The sequence below is a fragment of the Calliphora vicina genome, chromosome 4 (assembly GCF_958450345.1).
Source record: "Calliphora vicina chromosome 4, idCalVici1.1, whole genome shotgun sequence".
Classification (NCBI taxonomy): Eukaryota; Metazoa; Arthropoda; class Insecta; order Diptera; family Calliphoridae; genus Calliphora; species Calliphora vicina.
The window spans coordinates 51306827-51325957 of NC_088783.1; the positions used below are offsets into that span (position 1 = coordinate 51306827).

General features: G+C 31.2%; 1 protein-coding gene and 1 long non-coding RNA gene across 4 annotated transcripts; one reads left to right on the forward strand and one right to left on the reverse strand.

Moving 5' to 3' along the window:
• Positions 1-11266: 11266 nt before the first annotated feature.
• Positions 11267-12517, forward strand: LOC135956858 (uncharacterized). Its single transcript, XR_010576392.1, has 2 exons — positions 11267-11777; positions 11849-12517. It is a non-coding gene; the product is annotated as an uncharacterized LOC135956858 (long non-coding RNA).
• A 219-nt stretch (positions 12518-12736) lies between these two features.
• ben (bendless) lies at positions 12737-18206 on the reverse strand. Of its 3 annotated transcripts, none has more exons than XM_065507452.1 (3): positions 18048-18206; positions 13142-13663; positions 12737-13003 (listed from the first exon to the last, which is right to left on the reverse strand). In XM_065507452.1, the coding sequence occupies exon 2, from the start codon at positions 13611-13613 to the stop codon at positions 13158-13160; it is 456 nt and encodes a 151-aa protein (XP_065363524.1). In that variant the 5' UTR covers positions 13614-13663; positions 18048-18206; the 3' UTR covers positions 12737-13003; positions 13142-13157. The 3 variants fall into 3 exon arrangements, with proteins under 3 accessions (XP_065363524.1, XP_065363523.1, XP_065363522.1); XM_065507451.1 differs by having other exon boundaries at positions 18045-18205; XM_065507450.1 differs by having other exon boundaries at positions 13142-13877; positions 18045-18203.
• Between the last annotated feature and the right edge of the window lie 925 nt (positions 18207-19131).

Here is a 19131-nt window from a genome sequence, read left to right on the forward strand (position 1 = left end):
GAATATTTTTAAATTTCAAACTTGAGGGGTGTTCAAGGAGGAAAAGGGAAATTGGTTCTTTTCTCCTAATGGTACCTTTTTAATATTTTAAATTATTTCACTTATCGACATTAAAGTTAGCTGATATGTATCTGAGTGAAGTTAGTGTTAGAAATAAGAGGTTATATTTAGGTACCAAAATGTGAGAACTGAACTATTGGTACTTTTTCATTCTTCTAATGGTACTTTTTTGAAATTTCTATAACAATGGACTTAGAAACATGAAATTAAACATATATGGTCCTAAGTGAGTTAGGATTCTAGGGGTAGACTTTTTGGTACTATTTCTTTATTCGAATGGTACTTTTAGTAATTTCTTCACCAATGAATTTAGAAACATGAAATAAAGATTATATGGACCCGAGTGAGCGGGAGAGTTAATAGTACTATTTCTTTCTTCTAATTGGTGTGGCGAAGCGCACCGGTCTGCAAGTAGTAAAATAAAAAAAAAGGTTCACATTTATTTTTAACAAAAATATTAAAGGTAGTTGAAAATCTATTTATAAAATGCATTTTATGATGATGTATGATGTTCTTAATATGGAATGTGGTGGTCCTTTAGCAACAATCACGTCTCTTAAGCGATTTTTCATCGATAAAGCCAGTTTTCCTGTAGTTTCTGCACCAATATTGCACCATTCCTGAACGATGCCATATTTAAGCATTTGCTTATTAGTTATTTTATGCTGGCGAGTTGTTTTCTCCAAAATATCTCATAGATGTTCTATGGGGTTTAAATCTGGGCTCCGGGGAGGGTAAGGAACCACTTCCTTAACGTTGTAGAGGTACCATTCTCCAACAACCATGGAAGTGTGCTTTGGGTGGTTGTCGTGCAAGAAATGATCGTCGTCTTGTATGCCCAAATTAGTGGCACTAGCTTTCAATTTTTCTTTTAAAATATTCAAATAACTAAATTTGACCATCATCGTTGCCACAAACATGAGATTTCTCACACCTCCAGCTGCCATTGCACCCCACATACTTTTAATTTTTTTGTTAAAAATAAATGTGAACCTTTTTTTTTATTTTACTATTAATTTGCAATTTCAATAATCACTATACAACAAAATCAAATTTTTTCCAAAATTACAAGGTCCGATAAATAAATTTTGATAGAGGAGACAAAAACAAAGACAAGTGTATCCGCGTTTTGAAAGTTTACATCTGAATTGAGGGGGGGGTTAAAGTTTCCCAACTCTGGCTCATTCTTATTGTCATAAGAAACCATGTGATCCTTACATTTTAGGTATAAAATGTGTTGAGCAAAGTTATGTAAAATGTTACGCAGAATATTTTTGTAGAATATGTTAACCCTCTATCTAAATCCTCAAGGCATGGGTCTTTTTTGTCCTTCTTTTGAAAAAGAGCAACAAACTCCATTAAAACGGATTTAAGGGGTTAAAATGTTCCGCAAAAATATTATCCGTGAAATTTTACTATAAGTCCCTGAATACATCAAAACGGAAAATTCAACCAGAAAGACAGAAATAAGACATAACAAAAGAGAGCATAGGGTTAATTTCAAATTTCTTAAGAATTTGGATAGGAAGTCTTCTATCCAAAAATCCTGTTTTAATGGAGTTTGTTGCTCTTTTTCAAAAGAAGGACAAAAAAGACCCATGCCTTGAGGATTTAGAGGGTTAACATATTCTATAAACATGTTTTTCGTTACATTTTGCATAAATTTGCTGAATACATTTTATACCTAAAATGTTCTTTAAAATAAAATTCTTAATAAATGCGAAATTAACAATCGGCTTTCTTTTGTTATGTCTTATTTCTGACTTTCTGGTTGAATTTTCCGTTTTGATGTATTCAGGGACTTATAGTAAAATTTCACGGATAATATTTTTGCGGAACATTTTAACCCCTTCAATCCCTGTTTTAATCGTGTTTGTTGCTCTTTTTTAAAAGAAGGACAAAAAAACCCATGCCTTGAGGATTTAGAGGGTTAACATATTCTACAAAAATATTCTCCGTAACATTTTGCATAACTTTGCTGAAAACATTTTATACCTAAAATGTAAGGATCACATAGTTTCTTATGCCTATTAACAATAAGAATGTGCCAGAGTTGGGAAACTTTAACCCCCCTCCTCAAATGAAATTCAGATGTAAACTTTCAAAACGCCGGTACACGTGTCTTTTTTTTTTGTCTCCTCTATCAAAATTTCTTGGTCGGACCTCGTAATTTTTGTTGGTGTTGTACAGTGTAATCACTTGTTGGACTTTTAAAAAACATTTACTTTATTCGAATCGGGTAAATATTTTTCGAATTATAATCAAATGTATTTTCGACTGTACGGACAATTGTTTGAGACAGTGTATGTACATAATCATCATGCTCATGATCAGGGTATAAAAAGGCTTTATTATCATGTGATCCTGCTAATCAACGATTTGTGTTAGAATAAACATTTTTGAAAAGATATACCGGAGTAACAATTTAAAAGGTTTTCCAATAGGGATTTCCGGACTTACCAACTTCTTTTGGCCAGAATTGAATGATATGGACACCAACCACATAGGGTTTTAACATGGACATTCTGCAGGAGCGATTTGAGGGCATAGTCAGCTCACGTGGAGGTGATGTGAACTGGCCACCGAGATCGTACGATTTGACCCCGTTAGACTTTTTCTTAAGAATAAGCCACAAACCACAGTGGCCCTCAAAGCCTACATAAATCATGCCATCAGTCATATTCAGCCTATTTTATGCGCCATAGTCATGGAAAATTGGACATTTCGAATGAGCGCAACCACTGAAGTCGTGGCTGACATTCGCACGATGTTATATTCCATACATAATGGCATCAATAGGCCTTCAAACGAATAAAAAATGTCGATGATTTACATGCTTTCATGAATACTAATCACATCAAATGTCATTCTTCATAGTCTTCAGTAATAACATTTTCACCCACCTTTCTTTTATGTACCTACACATATATATTAGGATGTCCCTTATTTTTCGATATCGTTTATTTTTTGACCCATACCCCCTGAAAACTTTCGTATTGACCTATAATACCACCAAAAAAAATTTTAGCTTGTTCTAAGAAGGGCAACCCAAGGCAATACAAGGGGAAAAACTACATTTTTTCAGTTTTTGTAACAATTTTGCCATTAAATAATTACTTTTGCAATTTAATTTAAAAGAATCGAAAGGTACACGTAATTGTCGTTCTAATAATATGTAAAAGACCAAAATTGATTAAAAAATGTTAAAGTTATTAAAAAATTGCCAGGCCATTAACGTGTCTCAGGCCACTAGAACAAGATATGTAGGAACAAAATTAACATATTTTGAGAAATATTAAAATAAAAGCTTATTTTTACTTAGAATATATCCATATTTACTTGTGTATGAGTTTTTGTCTTCGTAGGATACCGTTAACCTATTCGCAGGTATGACCAAAAAAATTTTTTTAACGGCAGTTTCAAAACTCCGTTTTCAAATTTTTAAAAATTTTGTTAAACAAATTTCAGAATTTTTTAATCATCACATTGGGATTTATTGAGAACATAATAGAGAATAAAAATATGAAAAAAATATGACAATACCTCCTATAGTTTTACTGTACCTGCGATTTAAATTTTGCGATTTTCGAGAAAAACTAATTTTTTGGCCATATTTTGCCGAATGAGCCGAATTTCCTTACTGTTATTAATTTTAAGTAAAATCTATTCAGCATATTATAGTCTAGGTAATTTTAAATATAGTCTGAAAGGTTTACTAAAATCGGAAACCTTTAACCCTTAAATCGTGAAGGTCAAAGGTCAAATTTTTCAATATTTGGAATTTAGCGAAATGTTATATATTTTTGGGCCGATTTTGATGAAACTTAAGAAAAATATAATACAAGGCCTAGTATTTACAAAAACAGCAAAAAAAATTAAAATTAACCCATAATAGCACTTGGGGTTAAAATGACCCCAAACTTCTAAAACCATTAAAAAATAGTCAATTTCAATAGTGCTGATGCAAATTGGATTTTTATAGGAAACAAACTTTAAAATATTGTGTTATGTATTACAAAATAGTACTGCGAAGCCATTTGAAAAATGTTCACAATTTTGTTCAATTTTGACCACACATTTTACAAACGGCAAAATATTGTATTTATACCGGATTTTTGCTTTAATAACATAATTAATATTTTATTGAGGATTTTTGAATAATAAAATTGATTTTAACCCTTTAGTGTACTTTTGATTTATTAAATTTAGAAAATAACTTGAATGATTGAGTTTATTTAACTCTGAAAAACATTAATGTTAGCACCATTCATATTGTCTGTGTTTTTCGTGATTTTAAAAGTTGAGGGTCATTTTAACCCCAAGTGCTTTTAGGGGCTAATTTTAATTTTTGTGCTGTTATTATAAATACTAGACTTCATGTTCTATTTTTCTTAAGTTTCATCAAAATCGGTCCAAAAATATATAACATTTCGCTATCTTTCCATGAGAATTTCAAAATATTGAAACATTTTACCTTTGACCTTCACGATTTAAGGGTTAAAGGTTTCCGATTTTAGTAATCCTTTCAGACTACATTTAAAATTACCTGGACTATAATATGCTAAAAATCTTAACAGTAAGAAAATTCCGCTCATTCGCTAAAATATGGCCAAAAAATTAGTTTTTCTCGAAAATCGCAAAATTTAAATCGCAGGTACAGAAAAACTATAGGAGGTATTGTCATATTTTTTTTTCATATTTTTATTCCCTATTATGTTCTCAATAAAGCCCAATGTGATGATTAAAAAATTCTGAAATTTGTTTAAAAAAATTTTTAAAAATTTGAAAATGGAGTTTTGAAACTGCCGTTAAAAAAATTTAATTTTTTTGGTCATACCTGTGAATAGGTTAACGGTATCCTACGAAGACAAAAACTCATATACAAGTAAAATAAGCTTTTATTTTAAAATTTTTCAAAATATGTTAATTTTGTTCCTACATTTCATGTTCTAGTGTCCTGAGACACGTATGGCCTGTGGATTTTTTAATAACTTTAACATTTTTTTAACCAATTTTGGTCTTTTACATCTTATTAGAACGACAATTACGTGTACCTTTCGATTCTTTTAAATTAAATTGCAAAAGTAATTATTTAATGGCAAAATTGTTACAAAAACTGAAAAAAATTTATTTTTTCCACTTGTAAATGTACCACAAAACTAAATCGCTAAGTCGCTAAGTTTTTGGTGGTATTATAGGTCAATACGAAAGTTTTCAGGGGGTATGCGTCAAAAAAATAAACGATATCGAAAAATAAGGTACACCCTAATATATATGCATGAAACTTTATTAAATTTCAGTAAAGAAAGATCGCACATGGCTCGATAAATTCAGCCAGTGCAAGTTTGTAGCCGTAGTTTGCTTGTTTCATGGAGAAAATGATGGTTGCATTAAATCCGATAGCAAGATCATATCACTAAAATGTCATTTTCTACACCCACTCTTTTACATCCAGCAGCTGGATCGTAAACTCAAATGGCTGATCGTGCAGTCATGTCGCGGCAACTTGATTTCTACCCCAATACAACCCGATGGCAGAACAGAAACAATATATTTAGATTATCATATGGTATCTTATTGCACTGGTGAGGGTGCCCTAAGTTATCAATATGGTAAAGGTGGCAAAATTTTCATACAATATGTGTGTGAAGAATTGATCGATAATGCTAAACATAACTATGAAAAATCACTGGTCGCAATGATGAACAGCGTAAATGACAAGATTCAACAATACGGTGAAACTGAAAACCTATCGAATTTTCCACGTTCAGAATATTTTAAAAATTTCGAGGAATATTCTTTTAAGTCAGCCATTTGACGGATTAAAAAATTATTTACGATTTCTTTATTACCCACATAATAATAAACACTTTTTATACTCTTCACCTTCGTGAGTTTGTCATTCCGTTTGTAATTTCTACATTTTTCATTTCCGACCCCATAAAGTATATATATTCTGGATCCTTATAGATAGCGGAGTCGATTAAGCCATGTCCGTCTGTCTGTCTGTCTGTTGAAATCAATTTTCTGAAGACCCCTGATATCTTCGGGATCCAAATCTTCAATAATTCTGTCAGACATCCTTTCGAGAAGTTTGGTATTTAAAATCAGCAAAATCGGTCCACAAATGGCTGAGATATGAGGAAAAAACCAGGACAATCTCGATTTTTGACCTATATCTGGATTACTAAGTCATTAATATAGACAATATGGATATCTAGTAAGTTGGACCTACAATGGGTAAAAATCAGAAAAAATATTTTTTAACCCGAATTTTTTTTTTAACAAAAAAAAAATAAAAAACAAAAAATTTTTAAAAAAAAAATTTTAGAATTTAAAAAATACAATTTGAAAATTTTTTTTTTCCAAAAAATTAAAAAAACTGAAATAAAATTTTGTTCACTTAAAAATATTTAAATTTTTTATTTTAAAGTATTATTTTGTTAAGGGTATATAAGATTCGGCACAGCCGAATATAGCTCTCTTACTTGTTAAATTTATAAAAGTTTTATAAAAAAAAAAAAATTTTTATACAAAAATGTTTTATATACATACATACATATCGTTACCTTAATATAGAAACGCCCCAAATCTTGTTTTTTTTTTTTTGTAAGCCCAGATTTTCGTTTATTTCGATAAATAAATAGTCAGCTCATATATCATATTTAGCCAAAAAATCTCGACTTAAAAAAAACACAAGTTAGGGCCTTTCCATATTAAGGTAACGATATATAGATTAATAACGAAAATAGTAATAAAATATTTAAATTAATTAGCTTTACTATGTAATATTCACCCCTGTTCTATAAATCGAGTGATTTCAAAAACGAATAATTGTCAAAATGAATCTTCCACAAATCGCACGATTTTGTACATTGAAAACGGTTGTGTTTCCTAGCAAGTAAAACGAGTAAATCATGTGGATTCAAACACCAAAATATGTGAATTCGTTATAAATACAAACGGATTCGGTTTAAAGAGCAGGGGGTTTTGTTTGTATTTTTCATTAATTGTAAAATAGAATTATTAAGTATGTAAATTGTAATTAAATAAACTTTGATAAAAATTAAGAACCTTTTATTTGTGAATATTTAACAGTTGTCCTTATTTCATTTGGCAATAAAGTAAAATTTCAATAGAGTTAGATGTGACCAGGAAATATCTTGCCAAAACGGTAAAAAAAAATCGGTTAATCGAGCAAATAATTAATCGGGGTTTAGATTTAATCCGTTAATTTTAAATTATTCAATTAACCGAATAATTTGTATCTTAATTTTATATTGAAAGGAAAAACACGAATTTTTTATACTTTTAAGGTATGTATTTATAGACGGCAATACTGAGTATTAATATTTGTCAAAAACTCAAGTATCATAATACAATTTCATCGTCTAAACAAAATTCGGGATTTTTCGGGACTTCGGGATTTTAGTTAAACGTCAAAAACATCAAATTCAATAATAAAAACTATTAATTTCATTAATATATTTAAGTAAAAATATAATAAATCTAAAACTAATGCATTGAATTAAAATAAAATAAAATGGTCCATGATTTTCCCTACATCCATACAATTATCCCCCGGAGTACTGTTTGAGCAGTCCTAAATATCCCTATAAAATTTTGCACAAAATAAGTTGTAAGTACTCTGAAATTATACTGTAAAGCATTGCGGAAATCGGGCTACATTTGCCCATAGTCCCCTTCAGAAAATAACTAGAACATAAATTTCGTAAAAGTGTAAATTGTGTAAAAGTCTGTCAATGCAATGTAGACGTGCTGCTCCCTGATTCAAATGAAAAAATCTGTCGGCGTTTGGATTTGAAGCGAGATTAGTATTATAAATATGCTGAAATTTAGCTTTCTAGGTATTTTGGTTGCTTCAAAAATCTTCCTAAAATATCAAAAATCTCATAATATTCCGGGATTTGTTAATCCCGAAAAATCCCATATATTTAGAAAAAGGTTTCAATACTCTTAGAAATTTTCAATGAAATGTAGTATGTAACAGTTCACAATACTGCTATTTATATTTAAAATAAATAAAAAAAACGGATTAATCTAAGACGTGTGCCTTTATATCACATAGGCCATGACAATTAAGAGCTGCCCGAAGATAGTGATACCTTTTTCAATCAGACTTTAAAAAAATTGATGTTTTTAAATTTATCAGAGGAATTCTAACGTTGCCCCAATTCTTGCATCAAAAGGACTTTGTGGTCGACTTTCTTTTATAAAACTAGCCTGTGCTACAAACGTGTTACTGCAGTCTTTACTGAAACTACTTTATGTGTTAGCTACAGATTTGAGAGAAGACTTTTATCCATATTTTCAACGTATCCTGGATAGATTAATATGTTTGCTCAATAGTCACGATGGAGTGGACTTTTAGTGTGTTTCGCTTATCTATTTATGATTCTTAAGCCTTATTTGAAACGCAATATAGGCTTTGTCTTCAATTGTATACCACCCTTGCTGGACGAGAGACGCTATGAAGAACGTGTTACTAATTATGCCGTTTTTCATTTATTGCTCGGGATGTTCGTGATTATGGCAAGTTCCTGGAGTTTATATTGAAAACTATAGAGCGTGAACAAGCTGATAGCGTGCAGGGCTATGGGAGTTTATTGAGATAAAGCGCGGCGTAAAGGGACAATTCCATTGCATTGCCGGATTAAGTTTAATGAATATGGTAGCTTTGTTTTAGACATAAACTTCAAATCCCCTTTATTGTCAAATGCTTAATTAGATTGACATAAAGAGAAAATGAAACTACCTTGCAAGATGTATTAATTTACAGGTGAAGTCAATAAGTCAGCTGATTATTTTTTGTTCGATTTGTTTTCTGTTTTCTAACTGTCAAAGTTTATTTACTTATATATAAAATTATTTTCCGTTTTCTAACTGTCAAATCTTTTTTATTTAAATTGAAAATTGTTTTCGGTTAAATCGAAATTTTTAAGAGCAGTTGGAATATCGACAAACGATCCTAGATTCCGTAATACTCCCGTTGATCTCCAGGTGGCGTGTCATAATGTCCATGGACGTTATGTCACACCAAAAAGAGTCATAGTGTCCATGGAAGTTATAACAATTTCAAATGTCCATGCACTTTGTGACACTTTTAAAACATAAATGTTTTTTAAAATTTGGTTAAGATTTAAGAAAGTGGCACTCTTATCCCGGATAGAATTGCTCGTAACTTTGGTGTTGTATTTTGGATTCATTTAAAAAAGTTTCCTGGATAACGTCCATGGACATTATGATGAAGGACATTATGACACGCCAGCTTATATCCACATCGGCATGACCCGTGCATTCGAAACGGTCGCTGTTTTTAATGAATCGAAATTCATGGCTCTACAAAACACACGGGACATAGTAAATGCACGGATAGCCTCATAGGAAGTATTAACAATTAGAACTGAATTAAAATTTGTTTCTTTTAAAATAAGAAAAAAATCAAATTATATTGCTTTTATTTATTTTTTTTTTGACATTTAGAAAATATTTTTACAAAAACAAAATAATGTTGTTTTTGCTTAGTTGTATTTGTTGTAGAATTGGGACTACCTGTAAATGATTATGCCATGCTACCTTGTATTTTTTATATCATGGGTAATATCACTAGTTCGGGACAGTCTTTTGATTGATATCAGTAAAGCCGACTTGTTTCAAATTTTATTCTGCATAACAATGTGACACATGTTAACAACTCAACTCAAGTTACAACACTTCATCAAATTTTAAAGTAAGGCACATTTCTTGTGCAGGCAACAATCTTTGGATCTCATTAAATTACCATTTGTTCTATTTAGTGCGTCAAAATTATAAGGGCAGTGCTAATAAATCTGCAAATAATGCTAGATCAATGTTATTTTTGAAAAACTTGTAATGTATTTTGTTTTCAATTTGAGACACAATGTAAAAAGATTGCCGCATTATTCGGACATCAATTGGCTCTGGTCAACCAAAAGTTCTTTTTAATTGGGTTTGAATTGATGAATTGAATGTACTGTTTCATTCCGAAGGGAGGGAAAGCGTCACATACTAAGACAAATGATTTTAGACCGATTAGCTTATTATCCTTATTGCTCAAGACTCTGGAAAGAATCATTGACACTCACATCAGAATGTCGGTAAACCAGGGATCACTATCTACCCCTCAAGGGAAAATCAGTTGAGACGGCACTTCCGCCGATATTATTCTATACAAGGTCTCAAACTTCAATGTCTTTGAAAGGGTATTAAGGAGAATGGCAATCCCGATAAGAGCTGCATTGTGTATGACCCATACTAAGTCGCTTTTCACGCTACTGAACTGGATCCCAGTTGATCTAATGGTCAGATGGCTGGCATTGGACACAGCCTTTAGGTTTAACGCGATAACACAGATTATTAGACTCCGAGACCTTTATTCTCGAGAAATTTTGGTTTCTCGATTCCGGCCAGTGCGAAATTAGAAGGTGGTATCTCCCCTGATATAATGAATCTATCCATTTATACGAATGCCTCCAAAAAAAGGGGGATAGAGTTGGCGGAGGAGTCTACATACAGAAATTTGGGATTAGGATTTTCTTTAGACTCCCAAATGGTTGCAGTATTTTACAGGCTGGTGTAATGACGGGCACCACTAAATTTGATTGCGAGTCATTCAACAGTTGTACTCATATGGTACGTGGACACAGGGATATTGAGAGCGAAAAGAGTCGCGTTGATGTTTGAAGGTGAGATAGACTTCCTATGTGCCATTCCGTTGTCCACTTGCAAGCATCGGATATATGATGCCTACTATGAACTTGCTCAGACACGAAGGGTGAATGAATCAACATGTGCTATCGTACGTCTTATCTAGGGCCTTTTCGGAAATGCATCACTGCGCTGCATTTGATGCGCATCTGTGATTAGTTTGCGATGCTCATGCAAATCAGCTGATGCTGATGCGCAGACAATGCATCAGCCATTTTTGTGATGCTTGTTTGATGGGTTTTTGCGCATCATATGTTTCACTGTTGCTTTTTAGAACTCATGACATTTGCAGTGTTGGCAACTTTTGCATTTTATCAGATGCAGCGCAGTGATGTAGGGGCCGAAAAGGCCCCTACTTAGAATGCAACGACTATAATTCAGGTGATCACCGGACATTGAATTTTTTCTCTCTTTCTTTCTATCCCTCGCTCTTTCTCCTTTCTTTTTTCTACTTTCATGTAACACAAAGGGAAGTTTAATGGACCCAAGTGAGCTGTGCAAATATTCTTTAGAGCGGCTACCTGCTAAACTAAACAAATGTCCTTAGAAGTTGTAATGTCTGGCACCTTAACAATTGCGTACTCTACCCCTCTGATGGCTCTAAAAGGGATATTGGGGTCAGTGGAGGTTTCATCATAGACGATTATGGGACAAATTTTACTTATAGAATTCCTTGGTGAGCAAATAAGGTTATTTCTTTTATTACAGGGTACTGCATAATTGGAACACATGCCAGAAGGATGGGCCTACGGTTTAACTATTTCTTTAGAAGTTGTCGAAATGAAGAAGAGAAGGAGACTGTGTCCCACCTATTCTGCCAAACTTGAGGGAACGTACTCTTGTGTTTGGATGAGTTATCAAGGATGAAACATTCCTTCATCATAGAATCTGGCTGGTTAACCTTGGAAATTACGCATGTTATAAATTACCTGCTGTTTACTAATGGGATCAGTTATGAATGGACCCAAGTGAGCTGCTTGAATCTAATAATTGAAAAATGTTTAAGTTTTAAATAAAAATTGTTCTATTTGTGTTACAGAGGAAGCTGTCCGTTTGGGAATTTCAGTTGGGATGATAAAATTTTGGTAATTTCAACTGACTATTTGATGCTAGAACCGAACTAATGTACTGATATAATGAAATCATTCGCTTGCAAACAAATTTGATGATTACAACAAATCCGTTTTCTCTGAGCCGAAATCATACTCAAAACCAAAAATGATGGAGAAGACTTTTAAGGACACAAAGAAACCTTTCAGAGCAAGAACTGAAACAGTATATAAAATTGATTAATATAACATACTTACCTTTATTTAAATCCCATTTAATGTATGTATGTAATACTAGTATTTTGTTTTATATTCTTATTTTATTTATAATTTTCATTTTATTTAAAATAAATTTAAGATTTTAATTAAATGAGGAAAAACTAAAGGTCTCAATAAACCAAAGAATATTATAATAGCGATAATGATTTATATAATTATGAATATTGGTCTGTTAAAAACTAAAATTTTTATTTTTATTTAAAATTCTAAAATTTTGAAAATGTTATCATCAGCGGAAAAAAACTTTATCTATGGTATTTTAGTTGCTGTTGGATGATATATGACTTTGGTTTACTAAGTGATAAGTTTTATTATATTTAATCATTTAAGTTGAAATGAAAGTTAAAATAAAGAAAATCATGTGATCGATTATATTGGTATTCCATCATTTTTTTTTTAAACTCAACACGTATACAAATTGAAGCAAAAGTCTAAAAATTACTATGAATATGGGGTTTAAATAAAGACATCATGAAAATCAAGTACATATTCACTTGGGTATTAATTTATTTAATTTCGTTTAATTTATTTTATTAATGTTTAAGCAAACAAATACATAGTAGTACATCATGGTGAAGGTGAAAAAATAAATTTGCAAATTTCTGTTGTTTGTTTTGTTATTATATAATTTTTGTTTTTATTTTTTTATTTAAAAATTTCAATTTTATTGTTTATTCTACTTTAGAGTTTTCTTGTTTTTTATTTTTGTTTTTGTTTGTTTACGACAATTTTATAGCAACACATACATTTCCCCGCTTTAAATTAAATTAAAAAAAATGAAATGAAATTAAATCCAGTTTTCCACTTTCTCGACATACCAATAATGTGTTTTTATAAGCCGTCGTTTAAATATATAAATTACCAACCTGTATGTCGCCCAGTAATAGAAGAAACAAACATAAAATTGAAAAGAAATATAAAGAAAAAAAAAACAAATGAAGATGATCTTTTTAAGAGATAGAGATAAAGAGAGAGATAAAGGTTCTGTTGCAGATCACACATACTTTTCTAACACAACATTCAGTCTTCGACGGCATATTTTTGAGTCCATTCACGTGCATTTTTAATGGCCTCAGCCTCATTGACTTTCCATAATTCAGCGACATCATTGGCCAAAGGATCATCGGGATTGGGGGCACTTAGCAAAGCCTGAATTGATAGTAAGATGGTGCGTATTTGTAAAGCAGGACTCCATTTATCTTTCAACACATCCAAACAGATGCGACCCAAACGATCGATATTTGGATGATAGATTTTCGTAATAAATCGCACTTTGGGCGCCGACATTGGATAGTCCTCGGGCAAAAAGAGTTCCAATTTAAACACACCACCCTCGAAGGGCGAATCAGTTGGACCTGTTACGATGACATGAAAGTATCTGGCATTATTTTCATCCGGAATGGCATTGATACCCGGTACAGGCTCCTGCATTAGACGCTGAGTTTCTTTGATAATACGACGTGGTAGGCTGGACATTTTTAATGCTATTTTTTTTGTTTTTAAATATTTGCTGCTGTTGTGGCTCGCTAGAAAACAAACAAAAAATCAAATGTAATGCGCTTGTGTGATTGTGTATATAATCCACCAGAAAGTAGTCTGCTGCTAGGCGTTATTTTCTTTTATTAATCCTTAATTTTATTTATCAGGTTTTTTTTTTGTTCTTTTTTTGTTTTATTGTATTATATCTATCAATGCACTGTAGCGCAGTGACTGCTTAAAAATAGGTTTTATTAAAAAACTCTGGAAATACAAAGAAATATAAAAAAAATTTATATTTGTGAATGAAATTAATACATAGATTTGTATAAAAAACGTAGTTGGATTTTATTATAAAGTTAGGTTCATATTATTAAAAAAAATTGAGAAATTAAGGCTTAAAAACATTAGTATATAGACTCTAAGCTATCTTTAGACAGTAAAATACAAATGAATACTAGTCATTTCGGAATAAATCATGATTATTGAAACACCTTGTATTTGAATAATTTATTGGTGTGGATAGCTCTCTCTTAAATAAGAGCAAACAAACATTTTGTATAATTACAAAACTATCAAACAAAATGGGGAATCATTGAATAGTGTCTCAAAATAAATTTCATCTGATATACATTGGTTGTCAAATATTTAACTAATTGGACAATAATCGAGTTTTTTGTTTGCATCTCAATCATTTTAGAATTTATTTTCCCAATTTTAAATAGCAACAAGTAAGATATCTATACTCTGCCGAATCTTATATACCCTTCACCAAATTATACTTTAAAATAAATTTTTTTAGGTAAACAAAATTTAATATTTTTTTTAATTGTTTTTCAAAATTTTTTTAAATTTTTTTTTTTAGTTTTTAAATATTTTTTTTTTTTAAAAAAATTTATGCCAAAAAAATTTTTTGATGAAAAACAATTCGAGTTAAAAAATATTTTTCCCGATTTTGACCCATTGTAGGTCCAACTTACTATAGCCTTATCTACATCGTTGCAATGGACTTTGAAATATCTATCATTAGATATTCATATTGTCTATATTAATGACTTAGTAATCCATATATAGATCAAAAATAGGTCAAAAATCGAGGTTGTCCCGGTTTTTTGCTCATATCTCCGTCATTTATGTACCGATTTTGCTGATTTTAAATCGCAAACTTCTCGAAAGCATGTCTGGCAGAATTATTGAAGATTTGGATCCCGAAGATATGGCTTAATCGACTCCGCTATCTATAAGGATTCAGAATATATATACTTTACAGGGTCGGAAATGAAAAATGTAGAAATTACAAACGGAATGACAAACTTATATATACCCTTCTCACGAAGGTGAAGGGTATAACTAGGGATTTCAATCACGAAAATTCTGGATTTTGAATATTCTAGAAGATTTCTGAATGTCTCAAAATACCTAGAATGGCTTACTGTAATACCAAAACGCGCTTATTCGGCTGTGCCGTATTATATACCCTTCTGAAAAAACAGTGCAAAGAAAAATAAGAAAAAAGTAGAATGACAGTATATAATTGTAGACTGGAATTCACATAGTCCAGTTACCGAAAAATTGCCATCCTATTCCCCAAATAAAGCCTAATAGATTCCCTAGATCATATCTAGCTATATCCCCCAGTTCATCATGGAATCTCTCTCCAAGTAATTTTTGCCTGAGGCCCTGTAGTCTAGGACAGTTAAAGAGTATATGTTGCACTGTTTCGAGTTCCACAATATCCTCGCAAAACCTACAGAAGTGTACCCATATTCCATTTACCAATGAAGGCTCCAATTGAGCAGACTCTTCTTATCCAACTACTATTCTGGTTGCCTTTACATCCAACTTTGGCCAAATAGCTGTGGACACCCTGCAATCCCTTCGTAGAGTCCCGGATTCTTCGAAGATCAATCTATAATAGTGGCATATGGGAGGTTTAACATCTCCGTCCCTACTATTATATTCCAGATCAGAACCCTGTCTGACCAGTTCATTTGCTATCTCATTTCCCTATATGTTACAGTGGTCTGGTACCCAACACAATCTGATTATGTATAATTCCATTAATGCTTCTAAAGCCCTCTTACAGTTCAGCACTATGCTCGATTGTGCTGCCTGGCTATCTACATAAATTGTGACTACAGATCCCTCTGAGATTTGTGCCATTATAAAGTCCGTGGATTTTCAGCTCGCTAGGACCCGTGCATGTAACACGTTGCATTCGTATGGGTATCAGTATGATACTTTGATGTATGTTTTATGTCATCTACTACATAAACTTCGGCTCCCGTGCCAGATTCAATTTGGATCCATCAGTAAAAACTGCACCCCCTTCAAACAGCTCTTCAGATCCTACCCACTCATCCCTACTTGGAAAATCAATTGCAGGTTAAATACCGAAGTCTAAAGTCGATACTATATGCTCCGAAATCCCAGTAGGGATGCTAGCCTGACAAATTGGACCTACCGCGTACAAAATGTTACTTAACTTACTGAATTGGCAATAAGTTAAGGATTGTACCCAATGCTGCCTAAAGTGTACCTCCGATGGCAACAGAGATGCCAATGCAAGCACATCTCTGAACTTTACTGAGTATCTTCCTGTAACTAATTTGTCTCATTGCCTTCTCAAACCCCTTTGCATTGAAGTAGGTTGTGAAGCCTAGCTCCGCCTGCATATATTAACTCTTTGCGGTTTGGTGGTTAGTTTACTAACCACATTTTCTATACGTCTTTAAAACATAGTTTATTGGCATCTATTGCAATTTTGCTAAACAATTATATTTTTTGAAGTCATTGTTTATGATTTTTTGCAAAACTTTGCCGTCAAAAATATTCGATTTCAAAAAAATTTATACGAAACAAAAATTGGTTCATAGTTATTTTAAATGCCAACCGCCACGGTGGTTAGTAAACTAGCCACATCAATCCACAAAAAACCTTGGAATGGGGGTGGTTTTTTAATGTTTTGATTAATATTTTTCTTACTTTTTATAATATACTAAACTTGATTAAAGTAAAAATGCAATTGTTTTGATTTTAAACTTATACACAAAAAAGCGTGGCTGAAAGAGCTAAGTAAATATTCCAGGGGTGTTACTGCCTAACCTGATTCGAAAGGAAATCTTTTCGAATTACAGTGTATTTAGCACACATTTTCGAATATTTCCGAAATGGGACCGACAATGGGTCAAACTCTGGAAAAATATTTTTTAACCCGATATTTTTTTTCACCAAAAATTTTTTTTTAATGAAAATTGTTCGCCTAAAATTTGTTCAATATTTATCTTAAAGTATAATCTGGTGGTGAGTATATAAGATTTGGAACAGAAGTATATATCTCTCTTATTAGTTTTTGTTTTAGTATGTCTTTTTAGCAGAAGTTTAAAAGTTTCCATTGTATTGTCACTCATTAAATGTTGTTTTCTCTTAATAATCAGTAAATTTTTTCATAATTTCTAAAATTTTTAATAAAACGTCCATCAACAATGGCAACACTTTAAAATAGTGTTGAAAAGTAAAAGAGAAAAATTCTACACTTGAATGACAAAAGACGACTCACACACTGTTTGTGGAGTTCTGAGCAAGAATTTAATAAATTCTGGTTGGTAACCTTGAAAAATTCCTATATGAATAGTATTCGGTTGGACACGGAAAATAAAGTACAACAACAAAAACTAAATTTAGCAACACAATCCAACCAACAAAAAATTTAAAGAATTTTCTAGAACTAATAAACTCCAACTGCTGCTAAATTCTATGCCTTGGCCAAAGCCATACAACCAACATTAGTAGAAACAAAAAATATTGATTTATTTCTAATTGAGGCAGAAAATAGAATTGTAGGAATAATTAAATACAATGTTTGATGTTAAAAAGCAAACAAAATTCTACAACACAACAACTAAAAGCGCACGTACACACGTAAAAATGTATAATTAACAAAATCGTTGTTACTGATTTCTTAGCTAGCGACCTTTTTTTCGTATTTCGTCCGTACAATGGCCGCTAACAGCAAAAATAACAACAACGACATTCATGGAGACGAGGAAGAAAGAAAACACAATTTTGTTGTTGCAGTCTGGCAGAAATTATAGGAAAAATCGATAAATTTTATTGGTTTAAAGCAATTATTCTCTAGATATCCCGAACCAACTAATTAACACTGTTAAAAGCCTTAATAAACAATATAACTTTAGATTAATATAAAAGAAAAATTAGTTTTTAGAAATGTATTTTTTTGTTCGAGAATTTTTTCTTCTATACCGCAAAATCATTCACAAACGCACATACACACTCATGCATTTACCGACAAACACACACTCATCTTTTGCATGACCATGTTTTTTTCACTTTTTGCACAACTAATTTTTTTTGGCAAAATTTTATTTTTTCGCATACTTATTTTAATCAAAAGACATCTACAACACTTACCACTATTTAATGTGGTTTTTTTCGTTAAAACTTTAGACACAAAAAATTGTTAACTTTGTATTTTGTTAATAATTTTTTTTCTTAACAATTTGAGGAATTTTATTCACAAACGCACCACGAATTTTTTCTTATTCTTTTGTGTTTTTGCTTTTGCAAGTTTTTCTTCAATGTCAAAAAGAGAGGAAGAGCAAGAAGCGAGAATGAGATGGCAAGTGTGGTGTTTGTGTTGGCTACAGTGTTGGTAAACGTTGAAATATTAATAAACAAATAAAGAACACTATCTCAAAATGAAATGAAATAAATTAATTTTATAATTCTAATGGAAATGGTAACTTGCTTTCAATAAAGATCATAGAAAAAGTTTGAATTTTTTTTAATTCATAAACATATTTTAAAATTTTTGTAGAATTACTTCATTGTTCCATACACAGAAAAGAGAAATTCATAATTGGAATGAATTTTTAATAAACTTTTTTTTCAGAATAACATGTTCATAAGTATTGGCGCCTATTCCTGTTTTCACTTTCATCATTCACCGTATTTTTGGAAGCATAATTACAATAATTATTAAAAGAATTCAAAATCTAAAAAAAATCAAAAAGGACATCAATGGTAAAAAAAAACTAAAAAATAACTGAGATATTTGATACTCTTTATAATGCCTTACTTTCGATTTCTCTAACATCTACAATCAGCGAGACAGTTTTTTCCAATTTAAGTTTTATTAAATCTAAAGATATTTACTAATTTTTTGGTTGAATTGTTATGTTTTGTTTATTTTTTATGTTTTTGTTAATAAAATACTTAAATAAATACACAAATTCGTGGTTTTATTTTCAGTATTTTCAAAAATTTATATTGAAATTATGCGGTTAATCGAATAATTTAAAATTAACCGATTAAACCAGAAACCCGATTAATTGTATACTCTAGTAAATATACAATAAATTTATCGTAAATTCTAAAAAAAATTAAATATTAAGATTAAATCATGTGATAAACAAAAATGTTAATTCGTAATGTTAAACGAAGATCACCATTGATCAACATGTATTTATTATTAAATTATTTATTTTTATTTATTATT

Excerpts from the sequence above, each read along its gene's own strand:
- ben (XM_065507452.1), bottom strand. The coding sequence starts at position 13,613 with ATGTCCAGCCTACCACGTCGTATTATCAAAGAAACTCAGCGTCTAATG.